The sequence below is a fragment of the Acomys minous genome, assembly GCF_964271855.1.
Source record: "Acomys minous genome assembly, chromosome: 9".
Taxonomy (NCBI): Eukaryota; Metazoa; Chordata; class Mammalia; order Rodentia; family Muridae; genus Acomys; species Acomys minous.
The window spans coordinates 37,953,214-37,975,139 of NC_140490.1; the positions used below are offsets into that span (position 1 = coordinate 37,953,214).

The following is a 21,926-nucleotide window of genomic DNA, read 5'->3' on the forward strand; positions in this document are numbered from 1 at the left end:
GAGAAAGTAGAGGTACAGTTTTAGCACAAATACCAGGTTCATAATTAACTGTCCGAACAATGATTCATGAAGACTTTATAAGCCATTTCTGCCAGCATCGTGAAAGACACTAGAACACGGGGATCTGTATTCTGAGAGAAACATAGACACACCACAGAAGAGCCCTGAAATCCCGCTGCTATGTTCTCATGGGCAGAAACATGGGGGGGGGGTGCAGGAAGAAGCAAAAGGAGCAGGGATGGGACTGTGTATAGCTGAGGGAGGGAGGGTGGCCTCCAGGGGACCCACATGAGATGGATGGTGAGACAGAATCTCTAAGCAGGGAGGACTTGGCATGGGAAAAGAGGACTGCTACTTCTTGCTGGGGAGCACAGGGGTAAAGCGGGGGCAGAGGAGGGGGCTATGTGGTGGATGTTGATGCACCAGGGTCCTGTTGTCAGAGGCGGTCAGGATCAGATGGTGACTGAATGCGAATGTTGACCTGGCGCTTCCAAAGTGTGGCTGGATATGTTTTCATTGTAGGTGTGGGGAGGAGCACAACCAGAGATATCTGGAAGAGGCCAGAGCAGGGACAGAAAGTAGCAGGGGAAACGTGGCCAGTAGACTGACCCAGACCATGAGAGGAGAGAGAGGGAGAGAGGAAGAGAAGAGAGGAAGCCCAGAGACGTCCGAGAGAGGTCCAAGAGTGGAGCCGAGAGAACTAAGAGAGCCCGTGGCCAAAATGGCAGGGTTATATAGGAAAAAGAAGCTGGAGGAAGGGAAGCTAAGTCCCTGGGGGCTGGAGAGGTTTAGGAAAGGGGCCAGGGTGAGAAGCTCGCTGAGGGAACCACAGGTACTGAGCACTAGCTCTGGTATGCTAATAGGCACCTCATGTAGCCTGAATTCTCCCGTTAGGGGCCTGTGACAGACCTTTAAAGGGAAGACTGGTTTTGACTCAGGGCTTGTACATTTCGGAACCCACCTCACGTTGGGTAGGGCGGAGGGAGTGAGTGTTCAAGCCTTGAAATTGTTTTTGACCTGGGCCACAGAGTTCCCAAGCCTGGGGTCAAGAGGTGGGGAGTGAGTTAACTCAGGCGGTTTGATTGGCGAGTACAGAGGACAACAGTGGGATCAATCTGCGGTTAGATACAGTTAGTATCTGCCTGTCCATCTACCCACGCATCAGTCTAGCCCTCACATTTTCATCTAGGACCATGTGTGAACCCAAAGGCGAGTTCACGGAGAACCATGTATAAGAACATGGGTAAGAAAGCAGCACGAAAATGCAGAACATGAGAAAGTCAGACAGACACGGGGTCTGGAGCTCGGGATCCTCCCACAGGTCTCCTGGGGATTATAAAGCAGAGCGCCAAAGGGAGGCTGACTGTAAGGGACCTGAATGGGACAGATAGGTAGATGTGGGAAGTGGGCATCACCAACAGTCTTCCCTCCAGGCTGAAAAGCAGTTCATTTGAGGAGATGGGGAACAGGGAATGGGTGCGAGCTGGGATGGGTGTCTCAAACAAATTTGCATTTTATAAAGACCACTCAGGCATGAAGCTGCTTAGGGAGAAGATGGAGGTGGGGCTGGTGGGAGACAGATGAAAGGAATGAATTATATTGTCTGCCCATGCCTGGGATGCTGCCTGGCAGGCACTAGACATCTGCTAGCTGTCCATTCTGCCTTCTTGATGGCTGCAGGCGGCTGGGCTATCTTTATTTAGTGATAAGGAAGGCGGCTTGGAAGGGTTATGCAAATGGCTTTGATTCTCACCTCTAGTGATGTCCTGGAGCTCAAGGTGTCAGATCCCCTTCCTGGCTCACTGGAAGAGGTACAGACAAAGCCCTGCAGACAACAGCACCCTGCCAGCATCGCAGCCCCACCTCAACCTGCCCTACATCTCCCTGTGGAGGATACTGCCCTGCAGCCCAGGAAAAACCCATGAGGGCTCAGCAGGCTGGGAGCATCCCATCGCTGGACTTCCTCTACACTACCACAAAACTAGGACAAGCAGGAAAGAGATGAAATTCTGAGGGCATTTATAGAGGTAGGGAGTTTATTTTAGGCATCGTGGGTACCCCGGAACATTGCCTTTCTTTTCTCCTGGAGCTGCCAGGCCATTACACTCCCCGCCAGCTTCCTTCCCCCACCCCCTGACACCCCCCCACATGCATGCATGTACGCACACACACATGCACACACACCAGAGGTGAGAGATAGTTGTCCTAGTTCCTATTCTGTCTCTTGCACCTCTTGGGCATTCCCTGCTTCCCTATGTAAGCATCTTTTGTATTTCTTCTCACTTTTCTTTGTTCCTTACCTCAGGAGCAGCCAGTGTGTCTTCTCTTCCTGTGCCTTCCTTTCTTATTTGTGTCCCTTTTCCTGCCTTTGCCCCTCTTGTTTGTGACATGGATGTGTTATTCTTAACCTTCTGTGGCTTCTGGGATGATGAGTAATTAATGAGTTTGCAGTCAGCCCACTTTCTCCAGGCACAGACATATGCCAATCATCAGGGTCTACCAGCAAGCACAGTTTTTTTTAGGAGCATCTTTCAGGCCCCAGTCAACTTCAGAGACCTTGCCCTAGGAACCCAACTGTACTTTGAGTCCCTGGCTGGGCTTCTCTGGATTGCAGACTCCCAAAAATGTTCTTCCCAGAGATTTTCCCAGGGAATATCAAAGTTTATCTGTTCCTCTAGAGTAGCTGTGGGACCTTCTGCCTCGGGAGGAGACTGAGTTCCAATGTCAGTAGTTGCTGGAACTCTTATCTTGGGATCCAGGTCTATGGCCGACCAGCTTCATTTCTATAACTTATGTTTGCTGTAAGCAACCGGAGTCAATGTACGAGTCACCAGCAAGAAGCTGGGGCTGCTTCATGTGGCATGGTAGGTGAGCACAAGGACAGCCGCTGGCCTTTTCTTCCTTGCAGCTGTCCAGCGGGGACCCTGAGCCCACTTTCCCTTTCATCATTCTGATGTCACTTCCCCATGTTCACATCTCTCTTTTCTGCCTCCTCATTAAGGCTTGATGCTTTTAAAGATTTTGCCAAAGCCCTGACCATCATAGATGTCTTGGAGTCATAGAATACAATGTAGCCAGGCTCTGGAAGGAGTTGGCTGCTTACTTCCAGGCACAGACGTGCATACAGATATGCCAGGATGGTGTAGGGGCTGTAGGGAGTCACTGTGGACCCAGAGGCAGGGGCCTGAAAGAGAGCAAATGGAGCCAAGTGGGGAGTAGAATGCTGAAATAGACCTGACTGATCTCATAGCATCTGTCCCTGGGCTGCCATCTTCTTTATTTCTGTGGCAGTTAAGTTTCTTCTTAGAGCGCTTGTCCATTAGGGCTGGGAGAAAACCTGGCCCTGATCAGTCTGCTGTGGGATCCCACCCTGGTCTTAACTGATGGCTGAAGCAGGCATCCATGACCAGCCAGCTCTGTACATGAGCTTCTCTTTCCTTTTTGTTTTGTTTTGTTTTGTTTTGTTTTGTTTGTTTGTTTTTGAAACAATGTTTCTCTGTGTAGCCCTGGCTGTCCTGGACTTGCTTTGTAGACCAGGCTGGCCTCGAACTCACAGTGATGCTCCTACCTCTGCTTCCTGAGTGCTGGGGTTAAAGGCGTGTGCCACCGTGCCTGGCTCACATGAGCTTTTCTTCTGCTTCTTCCTTCGCTCGGCATTTCCATGAAGCCCTTGCCATGCTTGTGTGCTATTCTTGGTACCAAGAGGAAGCAGGCCCGGGAACTTCAAGCTCTTCCTCATCTGTTCTGTCCCCAAAAAAATTCTAGATAGAGGAGACATGCCATATAAATTTAGAACTATGAAGTATCTGCAGCCCACAGAGGTTTCCAGGCAGAACAGACAGCGAAGAAGAAACTGGCAGCGAGCATCAAAAAGAAGCCCCACAAACTGGGAACCAAAAGCAGAGGTCAGAACTGGGGCTGTCTAGGGAGAGGGAGAGCACACTGGGCAGGAAAGATCTCTGGGCAGCAACAGCAGTTTGGGGGTGGGACAGGGCAAAGAGAACTGTGGGTGTGTGGCTGTAACTTGTTACAGTATCTCTGCTGTAACAGAGTCAGAGGTTGGGAGGTAGCAAAGCATCTTTTTTTCCAAGCCCCTTTTACTATGAGAGATGATTAGCATTGCAACCTGTTAAAGTATCTATGTCCCACCCCCATGCTAGGGTAGAGGGCAGAGCATCCTTTTTTCCTCAAACCTCCTTCACGCCGGGTCTTGCATCTGTCTTTGTATTTCACATGTGGGACCCCAAACTGGCTTTGTTATAAACAATTTACAGAAACTTCATTCAGCTTTTCATCTGAAAGCAAACAATTTGTGTATGAGTTGCTGAAATTTGCCCTTTCCCTTACTGAAAGGGTTTGTTTGCAAAGTCATTGAGAGATACCCAAGAGGGAGAGAGGTGAGGAAGTTTCTTAAGAGAGAAAACCACAGACATCTGTCTTCTAGCCTCAGTTTCCAGCTTTGGGATGGGAAAGGGAACCCCCTAAGGTCTAAAATATGTGGGTTCATGCAGGTACATTTTGCCTCCAGCTGAGCCCTGCCTGCTTCCATCCATTAAAGATTTTGTGTCTAGGGAAACCCTCAACCATCGCTTCTTTAACAACTTAGTGACGACCTGCTCTTTTCCTCAAGAATTAGCCAGGTCTCAGCCAACAGGATCCTGTCATTGCTCACAAAGAGCCCGCCCCCTGCTGGGGAACAGGAGCAAGGACTGTGATTGCTGGTTAAAGTGGCCTGTGCTTAGGGAAGGTAACCTTGGATTCTGGGAAGAGTCTTCAGGAACCACTAGACAAAGTAAGTTAAAACTCCTTCCCAAGCTATTGATTCTCTAACTGTTGAATAGAAAGAGCTTAACATAGAGTGATTGAACTCTGTATACCGTCACCAACATAGGGTAACCGTTAATAGCGTCACCTTTGTGTTTTCCATATGTAGCTGTATCCTTTCCCTTGAAGAATTTGGAAGCACTTTAGAGACATTCTGATGAGTAACCCCTGTTAAATGGTAGGGGTGTTCTTTTACGTAACCACCCTGGAAAGCATTTACTATCGCACTCATGGGGAAATGATTTCAGAGCAACACCTAATGATGCATTCACATTAAAGTCATGATGCTCCCCTCCAAAAGTCTCCTACAGCTTTGTGTGATTATTACCTAAGCACTAAGGAGGCTCACTGATCATGTTTGTTTTGCCACACTTTCTTTTAATCCAGACCTTGACTGCCCACCCTGCTGTGAGGTATGGTTTTCTAGGCATCTGTCTTGTCAGAGATCCTCTGTTTGGGACTTTTGTCTTGTTTTCTCCTGACTTGGTTCAAGTTCAGCAATTGTGTGGCTACAGTATTTAAAATAAACAGTTTTAGGTTTATTTATTTTATGAGTATGAATATATTTCCCCTGCATGTATGTAAGTGAACCACGTGTGTGCCCGGGGCAGGGAGAGATCAGAAGAAACATATCAGTCAGATCGCCTGGAACTGGAGTTATGGATTGTGAGTTGTTATGTGGGTGTGTGGGTCTCCTCTTTCGTGGAGAGCTGTTGGATATCAACCCACGAAGGCAGGAGGAACAAAAGACAAAGTGCAGGGCTCGGAAGGCCATGAGCATGATGGAAAATGACCACTCTGGGAACCACTTCAGGGAGCTGGTTCAACTGTATTCTGAGAGAGCAAGGGCTTTACAGTCTTTGGGGAATGGGTAGGGGGCTCTAGAATAGGTGTACATAATTGGTTGGAATTAGGTACTTCAAAAATGCTTGACTTGCATTTGGCAGCACACTCCTATCATTTGAATGGGAAACATAGGACCTAATTATTCTATAGGCACAGGGAGAGGAGAGCAAGTAGGGCGCTGTGTCAAAGGCCATATATCAAATATGGTTAGGAGCATCTATGTCTAAAGACTCTCAAGATGAAGTCAGTCAAAGAGCAGGAGGCCCTGCTGGGGAGAGGGAGTCCTCCAACTAAGGGCAAGCTCAGAATAGCTTTCCGGACTGGGACAGTTGCAACCTCAAACAGCAGGGTCCTTCCAACATGGGTGCTGGGAACTGAACTTGGGTCCTTTGCTTGAGCAGCAGTGCTCTTAACCACTGGGCCATCTGTCCAGCCCCAGTTGGCTGTAGCATTTTATAGAACCACTACACTTTTCTTTTGGAAGCATATCAGCAGATGCATGCCAGACTGTTCCATCATGCTATTGACTTGGTGTCTTAGTCTCCCTATTAAGATGTGACAGCCACATATGTTGCTGGGAATGTACCTTCTCTTCTCTGTTATAACTAAACATTCTATGGGGTACACTTGGAGGCTAACAACCTTGTATATGTCTTAGTCTTCATTCATTTTTCCCACAGACATTTTGCACTGCAAAAAATGGCCACTTTCTAATTGTACCTTTCTTTTAAAATTGGAGGGCTTTTTTTTTTTTTAAAAGAAGGGCTTTTCTTAGCAGCTTGGTTTAAAGTTTAATGTTCTTCCTCCCTTTGAAACGCTTCAATCTTATATGAGAAATAGATGTGCAGAAGACACAAGAGTGAGTATAAGACAGATGTGCAGAAGACACGAGTGAGTATAAGACAGATGTGCAGAAGACGTGAGTGAGTATAAGACAGGTGTGCAGAAGATGTGAGTGAGTATAAGACAGGGGTGCAAAAGACAGGAGTGAGTATAGAGACCAGTGTTCAGAAGACATAAGAGTGAGTATATAAACAAATGTGTGGAAGATATGAGTGAGTATAGAGACCAGTGTTCAGAAGACACAAGAGTGAGTATACAGACAGATGTGCAGAAGACATAAGAGTGGGTATGCAGACAAGACCCAGTCTTGGTACACAAATGGGCCAAATGTCAGGTATTTAAATGAGACCGTCCCTAGCTGATAGAAAGATGGTCAAACTCCTGTCAGGGCCCAGGGCTTGTATGGCTGGTGGCTCTCTGAAAGAAGTCAGATGGAGAAGAAGGGAGGGACTTTTGGCTCCATTCAGAACCTTCCCAGACATGCATGCAGGTGTGCCTTCCTCTTTTTGTAGTAAAAATCCACTAATGTGACATCTGTTCTTGGCTCTAGGCCAATAGGACAAAGGACTGTTCCAATGGGGTTTATATGGCAGGGGAGGGGAGACAGAATATTGTGTGTGTAGGGGTCCTGAATATTGAGTGGATGATCGGGAACTAGATGGAAAAACAAAGCTAGCTGGGGAGAGAGTTACAAAGGATAGTGCAAAGGCCCTGAGGTGGAGGGACCTGATGCCACTTGAGGACCAGTGGTGAGGCCAGCACAGCTGGAGAGAAGGGCTGAAGGGCCCATCTGACTGCTGCAGGCTGCAGCCGCTCACTCACTTCACGCCCAATTATTAGAGCCAGCAAAGCCTGGGGATTATTTCCCTCCCTCTACTGTGACATGATTTTGGGCGAATGAAAACAAATCAGAATTCATCAACTGTGAACAAAATTGTCAACTGCGAACTGTCAACAGTCTGGTTTAAAAATAGAAGATAGGTTGATGAAATACAGTGGAGAAAGCAATTTAAATAAAATGTTAAAAATAATACCCCAAGCATGCGAGGCCTGGCGGAGAGTGTGGAGACCCTCATGATCAATGAACCAAAGAGAAGTTATTAGCTTTGCTTTACAAATCACAGGAGAGAAAGATGCACTGGCCATTTGCAGGAAACATTCACTCGTGCCAGTTTATTGGTGTGTTATGCAAAATGGAAGCAAGGATTGGCTGGGAAACCTGCTAGCACATGTATTTTTAAGTAGGTCAGTGTCTTGAGCACCCCCCCCCCCCATTTACCCAGCGCTTCCTCTCTGTTTCTTAGATGCTTGGGGAAGGCACTTAAGTTACAGCAGGTCAAGGGTCCAGAAGCCTCGGAGGGTTGTATTTATATTTCTGTTTGTGTGAATATGGAGGCTGCTCTCTGCTTAGATGACCTTACCTGACTTCCTAGTTTATCAACTCACTTCCTCTGCAGAGTTAGACCTAATTATTCATATAACCACTTTATCATAAAATCAACATATAAGGCTTCAATTTTTTCATTTGTCCATCCACCATTGTGGGACATGAGTCACAAATGACACAACATGGCTCGTTTCTCACACCCAGAAACTGCTGTCCTGTGATTTTGTTTGGTTTTGTTTTGTTTTGTTTGGTTTTGTTTTGTTTGGTTTGGTTTGGTTTGTCTTATATCTTTCCAATAGACCTGAGCCAACTTAGCACAAAGATTTATATTTTTAACTCTAAACCAGAGCATCTCCTTGTTTTGGAGTCCGTCTCTTCTTAAAACACTAGATGCAAAGTGTATCAGTTAGCTTGGCTGTCACAGCAAAGAACTACAAACTGAGCTGTGTGAATGTCAGGGTTCCCCTCACACAGCCCTGGAGGCCAGGTGTTTGAGATCAAACAACTAACAATGGCTGGCTAGTTCTAAAGCAGAGGGGCTGTTCTTTTGGTCTCTGATGCCTGCCTGCCTCTCCCTCCCTCCCTTCCTCCCTCTCTCCCTCCCTCCCTCCCTCCCTCCCTCCCTACATCCCTCCCTCCCTCTGTGTATTGGGGGTGTCTAAGCCAGAGTTCCTTGGCTTAGAGACAGCCTTCTCCTGCATGTCATCACATCACGGTCCCTACCTGGCTACTTCTGTGTCCACATGTTCCTTATAAGGATACCCATAATACTGGCTTCTGGCCCCAGGGAACCTGTTTTCATTTGCCCGGCTCTGTGAAGCCCCTACTATTAGAAAAGCCCAGGTCTGAAACTCATTTGGACCTAGCTTGCACATGGGATGGAGATGGGCCCTAGCGGAAGGTGTATGGTTTCCAGGGGCAACTAGGGGTTCACTGCAGACAGCAGCAGAGGGTCTTCTCTGCTAGATCCTCTTCCGGAGTGGGTGGGGCTAGAGGACTGGGTTTCCTGTAGAAGTACCAAGGCAACCATTATCCCAATGGATGTCCTTCAGCCCCTCATGGAGGACTCCCACGTTGACCTCCGCTTTGGCTATTGTGCGCTGTAAGGAGCTGAGAGGCTGTCAAGTCCAGAGGATTTCCTTACACCCGTTTCCTCTGTTTTACACCCTCAAAACAAATAGTTTTTTTTCTAAAGTGACAGGCAAGTAATGCTGTGTTTTTCCAGTTTTACTTGGTTTTTAACTGCCATGCTGTGAAAATTGAACTTGGCCCAGCATGCTCTGACTGCTTAGACCCTCCCCCCCACCCCCCACAGGGCTGGTCTAGAGCGAGCAGGTGGAGGCCCCTTGGCCAATTCCTCATGTCACAGCAGTCAACATCCATAGTTACATCAGGTTTAGTTCCTGCTTTTGCACAAACCGTAGGAAAGGTTCTCAGCCCCCGATACCCTGTGACGCTGGGAGGATGCTCATCTCCCTTCCCCACATCTCCTTTCTAGAATCCTTCCTTCGCTTGTACCCCATTCTCTACCACCTCTTTCCCAAAGAGAAATCTCGTACTTCTCTGTGCCTCTTTTTTTGTTGTTCCAACTAAGTTGGGAGCTGGATAAACCATGGCTGCATCTGCTGAGTTGGAGGAAGCCCAGCATCCTTTGGGCTATGTACCTGTTTCTAGTGGGGAGCAGTGGGAAGAAAGGCTCTGCAGCAACCTCATTCCCCCTTGGCTCCCATTTCCTTAGCAGGCCTAGATTGAGGTCACAGCATACCTGCCTCGTGATTATTCCCAAGCCAATACATGTGTTTCCCCTGTCCGGTCGGCTCTGTGAGGTCAGCTGGGTTCACCTGGGGGCCTGTGACCTAAAGCTTAAAAGAGAACAGTGAGCATTTGCCTGGTGATCAGGTTCCACTGGCGCTGTGGAGCTCACTCAGCAGAAAGTCTTTCTCTCTGAGAGTCACCTAGCCCTTCTGGGTAAGGCTGGCATGGAGATCACTTCATAGGCCTCTCTGTTGTCTCTGCCCTGGCAACAGCCTGGTCCTGATGAAGGATGGGTATTATATCTGGGAGGTTTACTTCAGGAGATGGGTCAGGGAAGAGCCTCATGAAGAAAACAAGTCTCAAGTCTCAGGCCCTAGGAACACCTCTGGCCAGTGGCGATTCGGTACCCCCATTCAAAGCACCCTACAGCCTCAGCTGCATGTTCCCCGAGGGCTCCCCAGAGGTGAGCATCCTTTCCAGGGGGTGCTGTGGTTCTAGCTTGCTTAATACCTCCAGAGAAGCCTGCACATTTCATTATAAAATGGTAGATGCATTTTAAAAAATGTGTATTTTACTTATAGGAGTTGTTAAATCCAGGAACAAGTTTAAACAAAAAGCCAAATTAAAATGTGAAACAAATATTACCCATTTTGTGAAGCTCCTGTGTTCCCTAACGTGCTAGGGAGGTCACCCCTAGCTTGATAGCATTCGTCACACACACACACACACACACACACACACACACACACATTATGAAGTTTTACTATCTCTGTCTGTCTGTCTAGCCTGTTCTGAATTTTTAAATTCAAACAATAGTTAAAAGGTTCGAATAAAACGACGAGATTACAACCATTTAATTTTTACAATTTTATGTGTATGTTTTGCCCGCATGTAGACATATGTAGCATAAGACTATCTGGTGCCCACAGAAGCCAGAAGAGGGCACTGGGTGCCCTGGAACTAGAGTTAAAGAAGGTTGTGAAGTGCTATGTGGGTGCTGGGAAGTGAACCCAGGTCGTCTAGAAGAACATCGAGTAAGCCGAACTGCTGAGCCGTGCACTGGCCCGAGAACTAGAGCCGTTTGAGCTTCGTTTACACATTACATGTTTTCCAGTACAGCTTTCTCAGGGGCTCCTGTCTGGGATACAGAGAGGGCAGTGGTCTCTTCAGACTGTTGCCAGGGGAACGTGGATCGCGCAGGACCACACAGGAAATGGTGTTTGGCTGCTGAGAGGCAGGTGGAGTAGGCTGACTCTTGTCAGTCGCCTGGGGTGAGCGTGAGGCTGAGGGACAGGCGCTGGCCGTGGAGGCCTCAGAGCGGACATGAGTAGAGTGTGGGGTGAGGTGGAGTAGCAGTGTCCTACCTTCTCCTGTTGGCAGGCTGGGAAGCTCCTGGGAGGAGCCCAGGGCTGTGATTTGGGGAGTACACAGTACTACTCTTCTTCCTGCAGTTTGCTTATTCTTCTGTTTCTTGAATACCTACTATGTGTCAGGCTCATTGTGGGTTACATCGTGTCAGAGATAAGATAGAAAGTGAGGTTTTCTGTGGTCTAGAAGGATGCCAGCTGGTTTACACACACACACACACACACACGAACACGCACACACACGGACAGATATACAGAGAGACATACACACAAACAGACAGATACACAGAGACACACACAGATATTCAGACAGACACACAAACACATGCACATACAGACAGACACACACAAACACACATGCACACACAGTTATACAGACAGACACACACAAACACACATGCACACACAGTTATACAGACAGACACACACATGCACAACACACTCACACACATGGAGGCTTACAACAGTGGCATGTGACGTCCACAAAGCTTGATGGGAAGCGCAGATAAGATGCTGGAACCTTCACTATTGCTGCTGATCCATCCATCTCTCAGGGTTGGTCACAGGGCAGTCCTGGGACCATGGGGCAGGGAAGGTCAGCACTGAGGTCAGGGCATGGGGAGCGTATAGATCCCCCCTCAAGAAGGGTGAGGTTGGGTGAGGGAAAATATTTGAGTCTGTAACAGGCATAAGCAGGCAGTTACAGCAGTAATATGAGAAGGCCTTATGAAGAATTCAGGTGATAATGTGAACTCTATAAAATAAATTTATACATAAAATAAAAATTTTGCCTAAATAAGATTTAGAAAGTCTCTTCCAAAACTAGTTTGTAAGCCTCCAATATGAAAACAAGGGTTATTACAGAGAGCCAACCTAAGAGGGAGAGGGAGGAAGAGGAAGAGGAAGAGGAAGAGGAGGAGGATGCCGCTGGCTGTGGTGACCTCCACTGCAGGTGCACATACTGTGTGTGTGGCTTAGTTTCTATCAACTTGACAAAGCTAGACCCACCTGGGAAGAGAGAACTTTAAGGGAGGTACTGCCCCCATCAGACTGGCCTGTGCGCATGTCTGTGCAGCATTTTCTTGATTCATGGTTGATGCAGGAGTGTCCAGTCCAGTTTGAGTGGTGCACCTCTGGGCAGGTAGCCCTCGATTTCCTTTAAGAAAGCTGGCTGAGTGAGCCATGGGGAGCAAGCTACTAAGCGGTGTTCCTCCATGGCCCCTGCTTCAGTTCTGGCCTCTGGCTTGCTGCCTTGACTCCCCTTTATGATGGGCTGTAAGCTGTGAGCCAGGCTGCCAGGCGTTAGTGTTTATCGCAGCAACATAAATCAAACTGGGGCACAGCGCTATTTGAAGAGAAAGTTGACACAGTGACCTTCAGCTTTCCTTCAGCCCCTCCTGGTCATTTTGCTCTGGTCTCACCACATAGTCCTGTCCACATGGCTTTAGATAAATGCACTTTAATTTACTCCAAAGTTGGGGCAAGTGATGTTTGAGGCCCCGGGCCTGGCTTCATTTCACAAAATGCCCCTGACTCCAATGACCACACTGGTCACATGCTAGGCATTTGAGGATCATGTATAGAAAGGAGCTTTGGATCAGAGGGAGCCTGCTCCTTCTGTAAGCTCTGCCATTGTCCCTTGGATCTGCAACAGCTTGGGTCACACCCAAAAATTATGAGACCCTTAGAACCGGCTTTAAAGTGCTATTTGCCTGGGTTTGTAGTTAGCCTGGAGACTGAACATCTCATTTTTTCACAGTGAGCCCATGTCTGTCCACCTGTTTTCTAGCAAGTTGCTTGCAAACTTTGGTGGCTCCTCATAGGATGACTTGTGTTTTCTAAGGCAAGGACTGGATTTGCCCTTCCCTTTCTTTTATAAGATTCTCCACGGTGTCTGATAAGAGCCGCATGCTGTGTAGGTTTGCAGTCAGTTCTGTCTATCTCTCCTTCCTTTGAACCTCCACCAGGTTCCCAGGCCCTGGGCAGGAGACTGATTATATGCAGACCTTGATCCTGAGAATTTGACAGACAGAAAGGGAGGAAACTCAGATAATGCATCTGGACCAAAGGCAAAGGTGCAGATTCAGCTGCACCATGTACTTCAGGGCTCTGAACCTTTGATCACGTGACAGAAACTATCTCAGGACCCTTAAGGGCTCGGCTCTGAAGTCAGACTGAGTGCATTTGACTGAGTGCTAAGGTCTTTTATGAGTTGTGTAACCTCAAAGAGCTTCAATTTCTCTTTCCATAATATACAAGTAATAAGACTGCTGTGGTCTAAAACACGTGGAAATACCTTCCCACTCTCCTATTTGTGTGTTCAGTCCCTTGAGACTTAAATGTTAAGTTAGGAGAAAGGGACCCAAAGGCTACAATTGTTACTGACAAAAGATGAGAGGAGGCTGTAGCTTGTGAACTTCTGACACCGAGTCCCAGACTTAGGTAGACACTCCCGTTATCTCCCAAGCTTGTTGTAGGAGGGCTCCAGCCACAAAATACCAGTGTAAGGTCAGCTCCAGACAGGGGACACAAGTTTTCATTGCACATTACTCCCAAGGGAAGATGCAGGCAGAGCACCTCAGACATGCCATCCAGACTTGGAAAAGAGCTGCCTGAACTTTGCTTTGATTTGAAAGTGGAATGTCCCTCACAGGCTCGCATATGGAATATCCCTCATAGGCTTATGTATTGAATGTTTGGTCTCCAAGTGATGATGCTATTTTTGGAGAGTTGAGAGAAATGAAAGCTAGCTGAAGGAAGTAATCCAGTTGAGAGATGTCCTTGCAGTCTATGTCTTATGTCCTGTTCTGGGTTCTCCTCTTCCCTGCTTCCTGTTCACCACAATAATGCCAACAATTCCACCACAGTGCCCCCACCTGGATGGGCTGAGGCTATGAGCAAATCAAATCTTCCTCCTCTGAAGTTGTTTGCAATGGGCATCTGTCACAGTAATGAGAAAGCAGGTTACCCAGAATGCTCTCAAGCACTTGCTCTGTGTGGGAGGGTTAGCTGAGAAGCCTCTGGGGAGCCATGGGAGAGCTTCATGGGTCATATAGAGCTCCACATGCATTAACTTTCAGATAATCATCGTGTTTTATAAATGATGACAGTTGAGCCTACAGTTAATTAAAATCTCCTTTTCAGTTCTTTTGCTATGTTTTGGAAGTTTTCTGGAACATTTGGGAAAACATGAAAGGCCAATCCCATTAGTGTTCTAAAAGCCAGACTGTTAACAGGAGAGGCCTCTCTCTCTTCTCTGTCTTTCTTCTTTTAAAGCAAGGAGACCAGCTGCTCCTGGAAAGCTGAGCATCGGTCTGCACTCACCGTGTTCTGATGATCTGTCCTGTCCCTCTCTTGCAGTGCAAGTTGGAATTCCATGCTTGTTCTACAGGCAAAAGCCTGAGCTCCCTCTGCGATGGGCCCTGTCCATGTCTGCCTGAGCCTGAGCCGCCGAAGCCCAAGGCAGAAAAGAACGGTGAGTGGATGAGGGTTCAGAGGGCAGGGCAGGCTTGCATGGTCAGGTCTGTCTTACTTGCCTGGAGCCAAGCTTGCAACAGAGCTGTCCAGGCCCATGTAGGGAATATGTGCTTACTTAGCAAGTATGCTCCCCAGCTTGGCTAGGGACTCTGAGCTGAATCGCTTTCTACCTTTAAAGAGAAAACGAAACGCAGAGACGCATTTAACAGAGATCTGTTGGAGCAAGTGTGTGCTGGCCTCTTTTAGATGGTAGTTTAGCTCTGGCATGGGAGGGGCAGGTTTTCATCATCTACAGTCTGCCCTTGGGTTTATCTTTCTTCAACTGTAAACTCTGGAATCCTTTGAACCTCTCAAGACTAAACATCACAGAAATTGCAGAAATCCTGTGGCCCAGGAGAGCTTTCACCCCCAAGCATTTCTTCATCAAATGCATTCTACTGGAGCAGGGCATAAAGCCAAGGGACAGATGAAAGGGACCACCCCTGGGGGACTGCTGCTTCCAGTCCAGGGTTGAGAGTGTAGAGGCTACTAGGGCTTCTTGGGATGCTTTCTAATGGAGAAACAACATGACCTCTTGGCCACTGCCCCTTTCAGAAATCCAAGTTTAGATTTGCCTTCAGTGGCACTGAGTGTTCTTAGCTGTGATTGGCTGTTTCACAAAAAAGCATGTATGTGAATTCACGTTTCCCAGCTCACGAAGCTTCCTATGACTAAGGGAATGATCAAGGCTAGAGACAGTAAGTATCATTTCTACTGGCCATGTGGGCAAGGGCGAGTAAATGAAGACTTCAAGTCCAAGTATGGGCAGTTTCATCTCAGAAACATTACAGGCTCCTCGGTGGGTCTAGCTCAAAAGAGCAATATAGATCATAAGTAATCAACAGAGGTCACTCCTGATTTCACAGCAGCCGATCTCACTGCACTCGAGGCCAATTTATTTATATGGTTGCACTAAGAAAACTTAGGTAGAATGTATAATACTTCATTGTACTTTGGAGAGAAAAACCTAAGGCCACGGGGAGTTAAAGTTGTAGGTATGAACGAGGTCAGCTGTGGAGGTCAGGCCCTTTTCAGTCTAGGTCTTCGATCTCACTGATAAAAGAACGTAGAGGATGTGCACAAAAGGCCCAGCCAGAAAAGTTAGCTTAAGAAGCGAGAACAGGTGATCATATGCCAAGCAGTAGCATGGGAGGATTCACGAGCAAGGCCCACACTGGAAGGCTGGGGTGCTCCTTCAGTGGGTTAGAGGGCGCTCCTGGAGGGCTGTCTCAGGGTGGTGTGGCTTGAGTGTCTCTTCCTTTGCCTGAGACCCTAAGATGCCAGTCAGGCTGTATCAGGCAAAAATCATGCCCAGCTGGGGCCTGAGGTCAGACATAGCACACAGTAAGAGCGGTTTCCACTTACTTACGGAAGCCCACAGACTGGTCACATGTGGTGGACACTGTGCCTGCTCTAGATTTTTGTGGCTGGTGTTGTTTTTGTTGTTGTTGTTGTTGCTGTTTTGTGTTTTGTTGTTGTTGTTGTTGATGATGACTTGGGGCTTTTGTTTTCTTAAGCTCTGGAGAGCATTCCAACAAACTAAGTCCTTCCTGTCTCTGCCTGGGAATCATCCTTTCCCCTTAACAAATAGTTATGAGAATCCTACCTAAAGATTGCTGGCGTCTTATTAGGAAGTTGAGGTAGCCCATGTTAATCTAGACCCCATGGTATTATTCTGGATTCCATTCTAGATTGACTGTGTATTTCTTTTACTTGCTCCTCTATTCTGAGGGAAGGGCACTAAACCAAGAAGCCCTCTGTTGTTTTCCCTGTGGAATCCATAGGTGAGGTGAACACATTGCCTCTCAAGGGCCACCAGATATGCTAAGGTTTCCACACTCCTCATATTGAAGTAATACAGCCCCATTTCCTGGGAGACCTTGTCATCTCTGCAATGAAGAAAACCTATATTCTTTATAATGGCCTTCATTCCTGATGACAGGGGGGCTTTCTTAAGCACGTCCATCCAGGTATAGCTTTGGCTGTGTCATCACTGGTGTAAAGTCAAACAAATTCTTCACAAACCTATTCATCGCTATTAAACATAGAAAGACTCGGGGATAAAAAGTGCCACGCTTGCATTCCGAAAGGTCGGTAAGGATGAGCTTGTTGTTTACAAAGCTTTCAAGACATTTGCGAAAGCTTGTCTTTGGTGAGAGACAGTTCAGAAAAGTACGAAGTTCATCTTAGCATAGCAGACAAGGGAACATTACAAAATAATACCAACAGTATCCCCAAATGACCAACATCGCATGCCCACACCAGTGCCTTTCAGATGATGTGCCTATTTCACCCTCAAAACGTTGCCCCTGGCCTGGAATGCCTCCAGAAGTTGTCTAAGAAATATCACATTGAAAGCCCCGCATATTCCTGGTACCTTTAGTAGCTCACAATTGGGGAAAACTCTTTCTCTGGGATTCGGAGTCTGGCCTCCTATGCTAACCATCGCATTTCTAAGCTCCGAGTTTTGTCGGAAGTTTCATTTAAGCGTGAGGTGCAGCAGAAACCAGTGCCTATAGCAAGACTGAAGACCAGATGGTGAGCTCTGTTACTGCATCCAACATAGTCCTAACAGAGGAGAGTAAAACCCCCTTCTAAGGTAGAATGTTTAATGGCTTGATATGGATTTAATTGGTGTCTCCTCAACAGATACCAGTATATACAGGTGACAAGGGCGTTGATGGTTCCTTAGGGTCACCACAGTGCATTAATGATGCTTTACCTGTGTGAGTTTGATCAAGGAAAGATGCTCTTTTTCCTTGAGTGATGGCTCTTTTCATGAAGCTCTCAGGGTGACATATACGGCCAACAAGAGCCTGGCTGAGGTTATTGCAGGTGGAAGAAAGAGAAAGGATGGTTGTCATTAGGAAGTCAGAAGTGAAAGGCAGCTCTCCTCTGGTACCTGAACTGCAGTGAAGGGGCAGAAAAGGAAGACTGAGCCGGAGCCTCCTTCTGCTACCCATCATGGTGCCCATCAGAAGCAATAGGCAGTAGATGTGGCATCCACAGGAAGTCTTTGCCTCTATCTAAAGCATTTTGTGGCTATGACCCAAGGTAGGAGCACTCTTCATTCTTGCAGAAATGACATCCTATGGTCTCACAAACACTAGTGTGTCCTAGATGTGGCTACGCTATTAAGGGGTGTTGCTAATGATCTATTTTCAACACTACTGGTCTTTTGAGCTTCTAAGTCTTCTGATAAATAACATACTGGGGCCACTGCCAGGTACATTCAAGTAAGCAAGCCTTGACTCTGAACTATAGAAGTAAGAGTGAGAGGGGCGGGGCTTATGAACTGAGATGTGGGAGGGGACACTGCCTGACATGGCTTATCATTCTTTGGCACTTACCCACCCATGTGGAGTTCTTGCCATCTTCAGTTAGTTTGTGACCAATGTTTGTTCCCATCAGACCCAGCGAGAGCTATCATAGGTTGCATCCATGACCCTTATGCACCATGTAGATTAATGGCATATGGAATCCTCTCTCTTCTGGCAAATGGATTTGTGTTTACTGGGTCCATGGCCCTGTTCAAGGATGCAGATAAGACAAGGTGGCTCTCTTTGGTGGTGTTCTGCCATCAGGAAGGCCATGATAAAGAACTGCATGCCTCTCTGTGGACCTTCTCAGCCTTGTCCACTCTGTGCAGAGGACATTTGCATATTCTTGCCTCACACTGACCTTCACACTGGGGACAAACCACATATCTTTGTCCCTGTAGGGGCTCTCCCACTATCTTGGTTTTCAGGATTGCCTCTTCCCAACCCAGAGCAAGAACTGGGTCCAAGGTGGGCAGCAGAGCGTGACCCACGAGCATCAGTCTTGGATATGCAGTCCACTCTTCTCTTTCTTCATCCCAGAGTCTCACTGCTTGGGGCCCTAGTGCTGGTCAGTATTGGGCACAGGTGTGGGGGAGCAGGGGGACATGTCCACTTGGTCCCTCTTAATTTAAGAGCTCCCATGTTTGTCCTGGTTTTGGTGTTTTTGAGGTAAGATGTAGCTAACCTGTAAACTGGAAGTTTCTCGTATATCCTGCAGCCCTTTATTGAAGTCAAAACCCAGCGGTTGTGTTTTTGCTCTTTTTGCTTATCTGGAAACTTTCCTGTGATGGGACCCCTGAAGAGCTGGTAGGGGGGCACCAAGTCATTGTTTAATACCTCTGAATACTTCTTACTACATTTCTCAGTGACCGCATGATCACGGACAAGTGACCTCTCTTGTCTCATAAAGCCAGGGCAGCCTCAAAATTATAAACCAATGATTGTTCAACAAAACAACAGAAACCAAAGGAAAGAGAAATGTTCAAAGGAAAGAACAGGGAGGCCGGGTGTGGAGCTCAGTAGCAAAGCACCTGCTTGCTGTATCTAGGCCTAGGGTTTGATCTCAAGCACAAAGATTAAAAAGAGGGAGGAGGTTCTGGAAACGTTTTAAGCCTAAGTTTAGTGTCTGGTATTTGTCAAGACTAATAACTGGATGGCCAGGAAGTCCCTTAGACCAAACGTCACGTCTTCGCTGCGGGTATTGCAGCTGACCTCTCGTCAGCCCTCAGAGGAGATGTAGGAGAGTCTTTAGTGCTAGGTGCATGATTCCTCGCAGTGGAGAAAATCTAAAGAGATAGCAGTAGTCTCCAAGCCAGGGCTCTAGATGCATGTTTGGGTTACCCAGTGGGTCTGCCTCCTGCTCTAAATCTGAGCCCTCCCAGCCTACCTCACCACCAGTCTCCAGCACAGGCACCCCCCCACCCCAAGATGGGCAGCCTTGCGTGGGCATCATTCATCCAAAGAGGTATGCTGCTTTCCATTGTAGGGGAGAACTCTGCATAGCTGTCAGTTCCAGGTTAGAAAGGGTCTCAGTTACTGCTGTCATATGTCACCTGATGTCTGCGGCATCCATGTTTTGGGAAGCAAAGGCCATGTGCATGGGCCCCCATCTCCATGTTCACATCTACAGTAGATAAAACTGACAAGCAGTGAACTGCGCATGTGCTTATAAATGTGTGCGAGTGGGTGAGTGTGCAGGTGCACACGTGCTTGAGTAGAGGCCAGAAGTTGATTTCAGGCATCGTCCTCAATTGCTCCTCCATCTTATTTGTTTGAGACAAATTTGTTTGACTCTGAAGCTCCCTGAAATGGCTGCATTGGCTGGGCAGCAAACCCTTAGGTTATACCTGTCTCTGCCCTACTTCCCAATGCTGGGATTTCGGATGCAAACTCTAGCACTAGCCTTGATGTAGGTTTGGAGGATCTGAACTCAGGGCGCCAAGCTTTACACAGCAAGCTCTATCCAGTGATCCATCTCCCTAGTTCCCAGAGGAAAACCTTGGAGGCCCCTGAAGGAGGGACTTGTCTAGACTTAGACAACTAGGTCACTGTACCTCAGGTCTCTCTTTACAGCCTTGGGTCACAGTCAGCTCTCCTGCCTGAATGAGGCAAGACTCTGTGTGCTGGGAGTCTCCCTTGGGTCTGAAATCATCCGCTGACTCATACAGTGTCAACCACAAGGCAGACAATGTCATTGAACCCTTATAACCAGTAAGCTTTGAATGGCATGTCACAGCAGTGTCCTCCTCTGTTCTCTCTGGAGCAGGAGTGGAGAGAGCCTGCTGTTCATGAGGAACAGCTCCACCTCCTTCTGTAGGCTCAGCCCAGGCTTTGGAGAAGAGACCCTGGGAAATGGTGGGGACGGCTAGAGGGCACTCACTGGGGGCCTGACATGTGCTGGAGGTGGGGGGGGTGAAGGGGGTGAGGTGGGGCATGCTGGGCTCTGGGAGCAGGGGAACTGCAGCATCTGGCAGCAGGGCTTGCTGCAGGGGAAGAGCAACTTCCCTCCAGCTGAGCTGTTTCCAACAGTAGGAAAGTCATCTACAGTGATTGTCTTTTCTCAAATGGTGTTTTCCACCCACGAGATGAGTTCTGGGGGGTGGGGGAGGGGTCTTGGGTTGACAGGCAGTTGTCTAATTCCATTTCTTATCACAAGTGGAGCTGAGGAAATGTGTTTAAGTGGGAACAGGAGACGGTGCAAAAGAGACAGAGTGGAGTTTCTCTTGCTGTAGTGGCTCTATGGAAAACTCCTTAAAGAAAACCCCTGCAGCCTAGGGTCCCAGAACATCAGTTTTCAACCTGTGGGTTGTGGCCCTTTGGGGTTCAAATGACCCTTTCACAGGGGTCACCTAAGAGCATCGGAAAGCACAGATATTTACATTATTATCCACAACAGTAGCAAAATTACAGTTATGAAGTAGCAACAAAATAATCTTATAGTTGGGGGTCACCACAACATGAGGAACTATAGTAAAGGACGCAACATCCGGAAGGTTGAGAACCATCGTTCTAGAAGCATGGAGATTGTTTTTTGAACCCTGGAAAGAATGCTTGCCCTTAACGCCTGTGGTGTAACAGGGTGAAGGCCCCCGGCTTGCAAACTTGGGATTTAAAAGCAGTTTACAGTAACCTTTCCCCATATGTTCAGCTTGCATTGCTTATTATTCTGTTCCACACTATGGTCAGAAATTAAATGTACAAAGGAGCGTTTAAATTTCAGGAACCAGTTACTCTAAATGTCATTATTAAAAAAAGAAAAGAAAGGAAAGAAAAAACCTTGAGAATTAAATTGGCAACTGTCTAAAGAATTTAAATTCCTTAATCAGGTCTTTGAGGTAAGTCCTGGATTTGGCCTTGGTCTCTGCTTTTTCTTGTTTTGTGGGAGCAAATCTGGGAAAGATTCCCCTGGCCTCCCTAATGCCTATTTGACATTCACTGATCAGAGAAAGCTGGGGGTGAAAGAGAAAGAGGGGTAAGTTGAGGCACAAGTGGGGTTCAGAGGAGGGGATGGAAGCATGCTCTAGAAAATAAAGGCTTTGATAATTTGTTCAACATGTGCTCTTAAGTACACATTACATCCCTGGGCTGGAGAGATGTCACAGCCATAGAGTGTTTCCTGCTTTTCCAGAGGGCCTGGTTATGGTTCCCAGCACGTGTTAGGTGGCTCACAAGGTCTGGAACTCCAGCGCCCTCTTCTTGCCTCCATTGGCACCTGCATGCAAATGCATGCACTCAACACACAGACATAAAAGCACACATAGAAATAAAATAAATACTTAAAAAAGAATTACACAGTAATGTACAATCATGTAAAAATCTAAATGCTATGAATAACATGTTAATTACCCCAATCTTATTTGCTTCTGAAAATGCCTCCATATATATACATATATACACACATGCATACACACACATATAGAGTGTGAATGTATACATTTATATGATGTGTATGTTTATATATGCACATGTATGCACTCTGTGTATTAAGCTTTAGTCAAATCGGGGTGTCTTGTATCCTGACTTTTGTGCATCATGAATGTTTTCTTACATAATCACAGATCTCTCTTG

The 21,926-nt window shown here is 47.2% G+C and overlaps 1 protein-coding gene across 2 annotated transcripts in view; it reads left to right on the forward strand.

The window, feature by feature from the left end:
- Positions 1-21,926, forward strand: part of SPOCK1 (SPARC (osteonectin), cwcv and kazal like domains proteoglycan 1) — a 462,088-nt gene that overhangs the window by 365,634 nt on the left and 74,528 nt on the right. For both annotated transcript variants that reach the window (XM_084793963.1, XM_084793962.1), the window contains exon 6: positions 14,383-14,497. In XM_084793963.1, the coding sequence (XP_084650089.1) occupies positions 14,383-14,497 (115 nt within the window). The remainder of the gene's footprint in view (positions 1-14,382; positions 14,498-21,926) is intronic.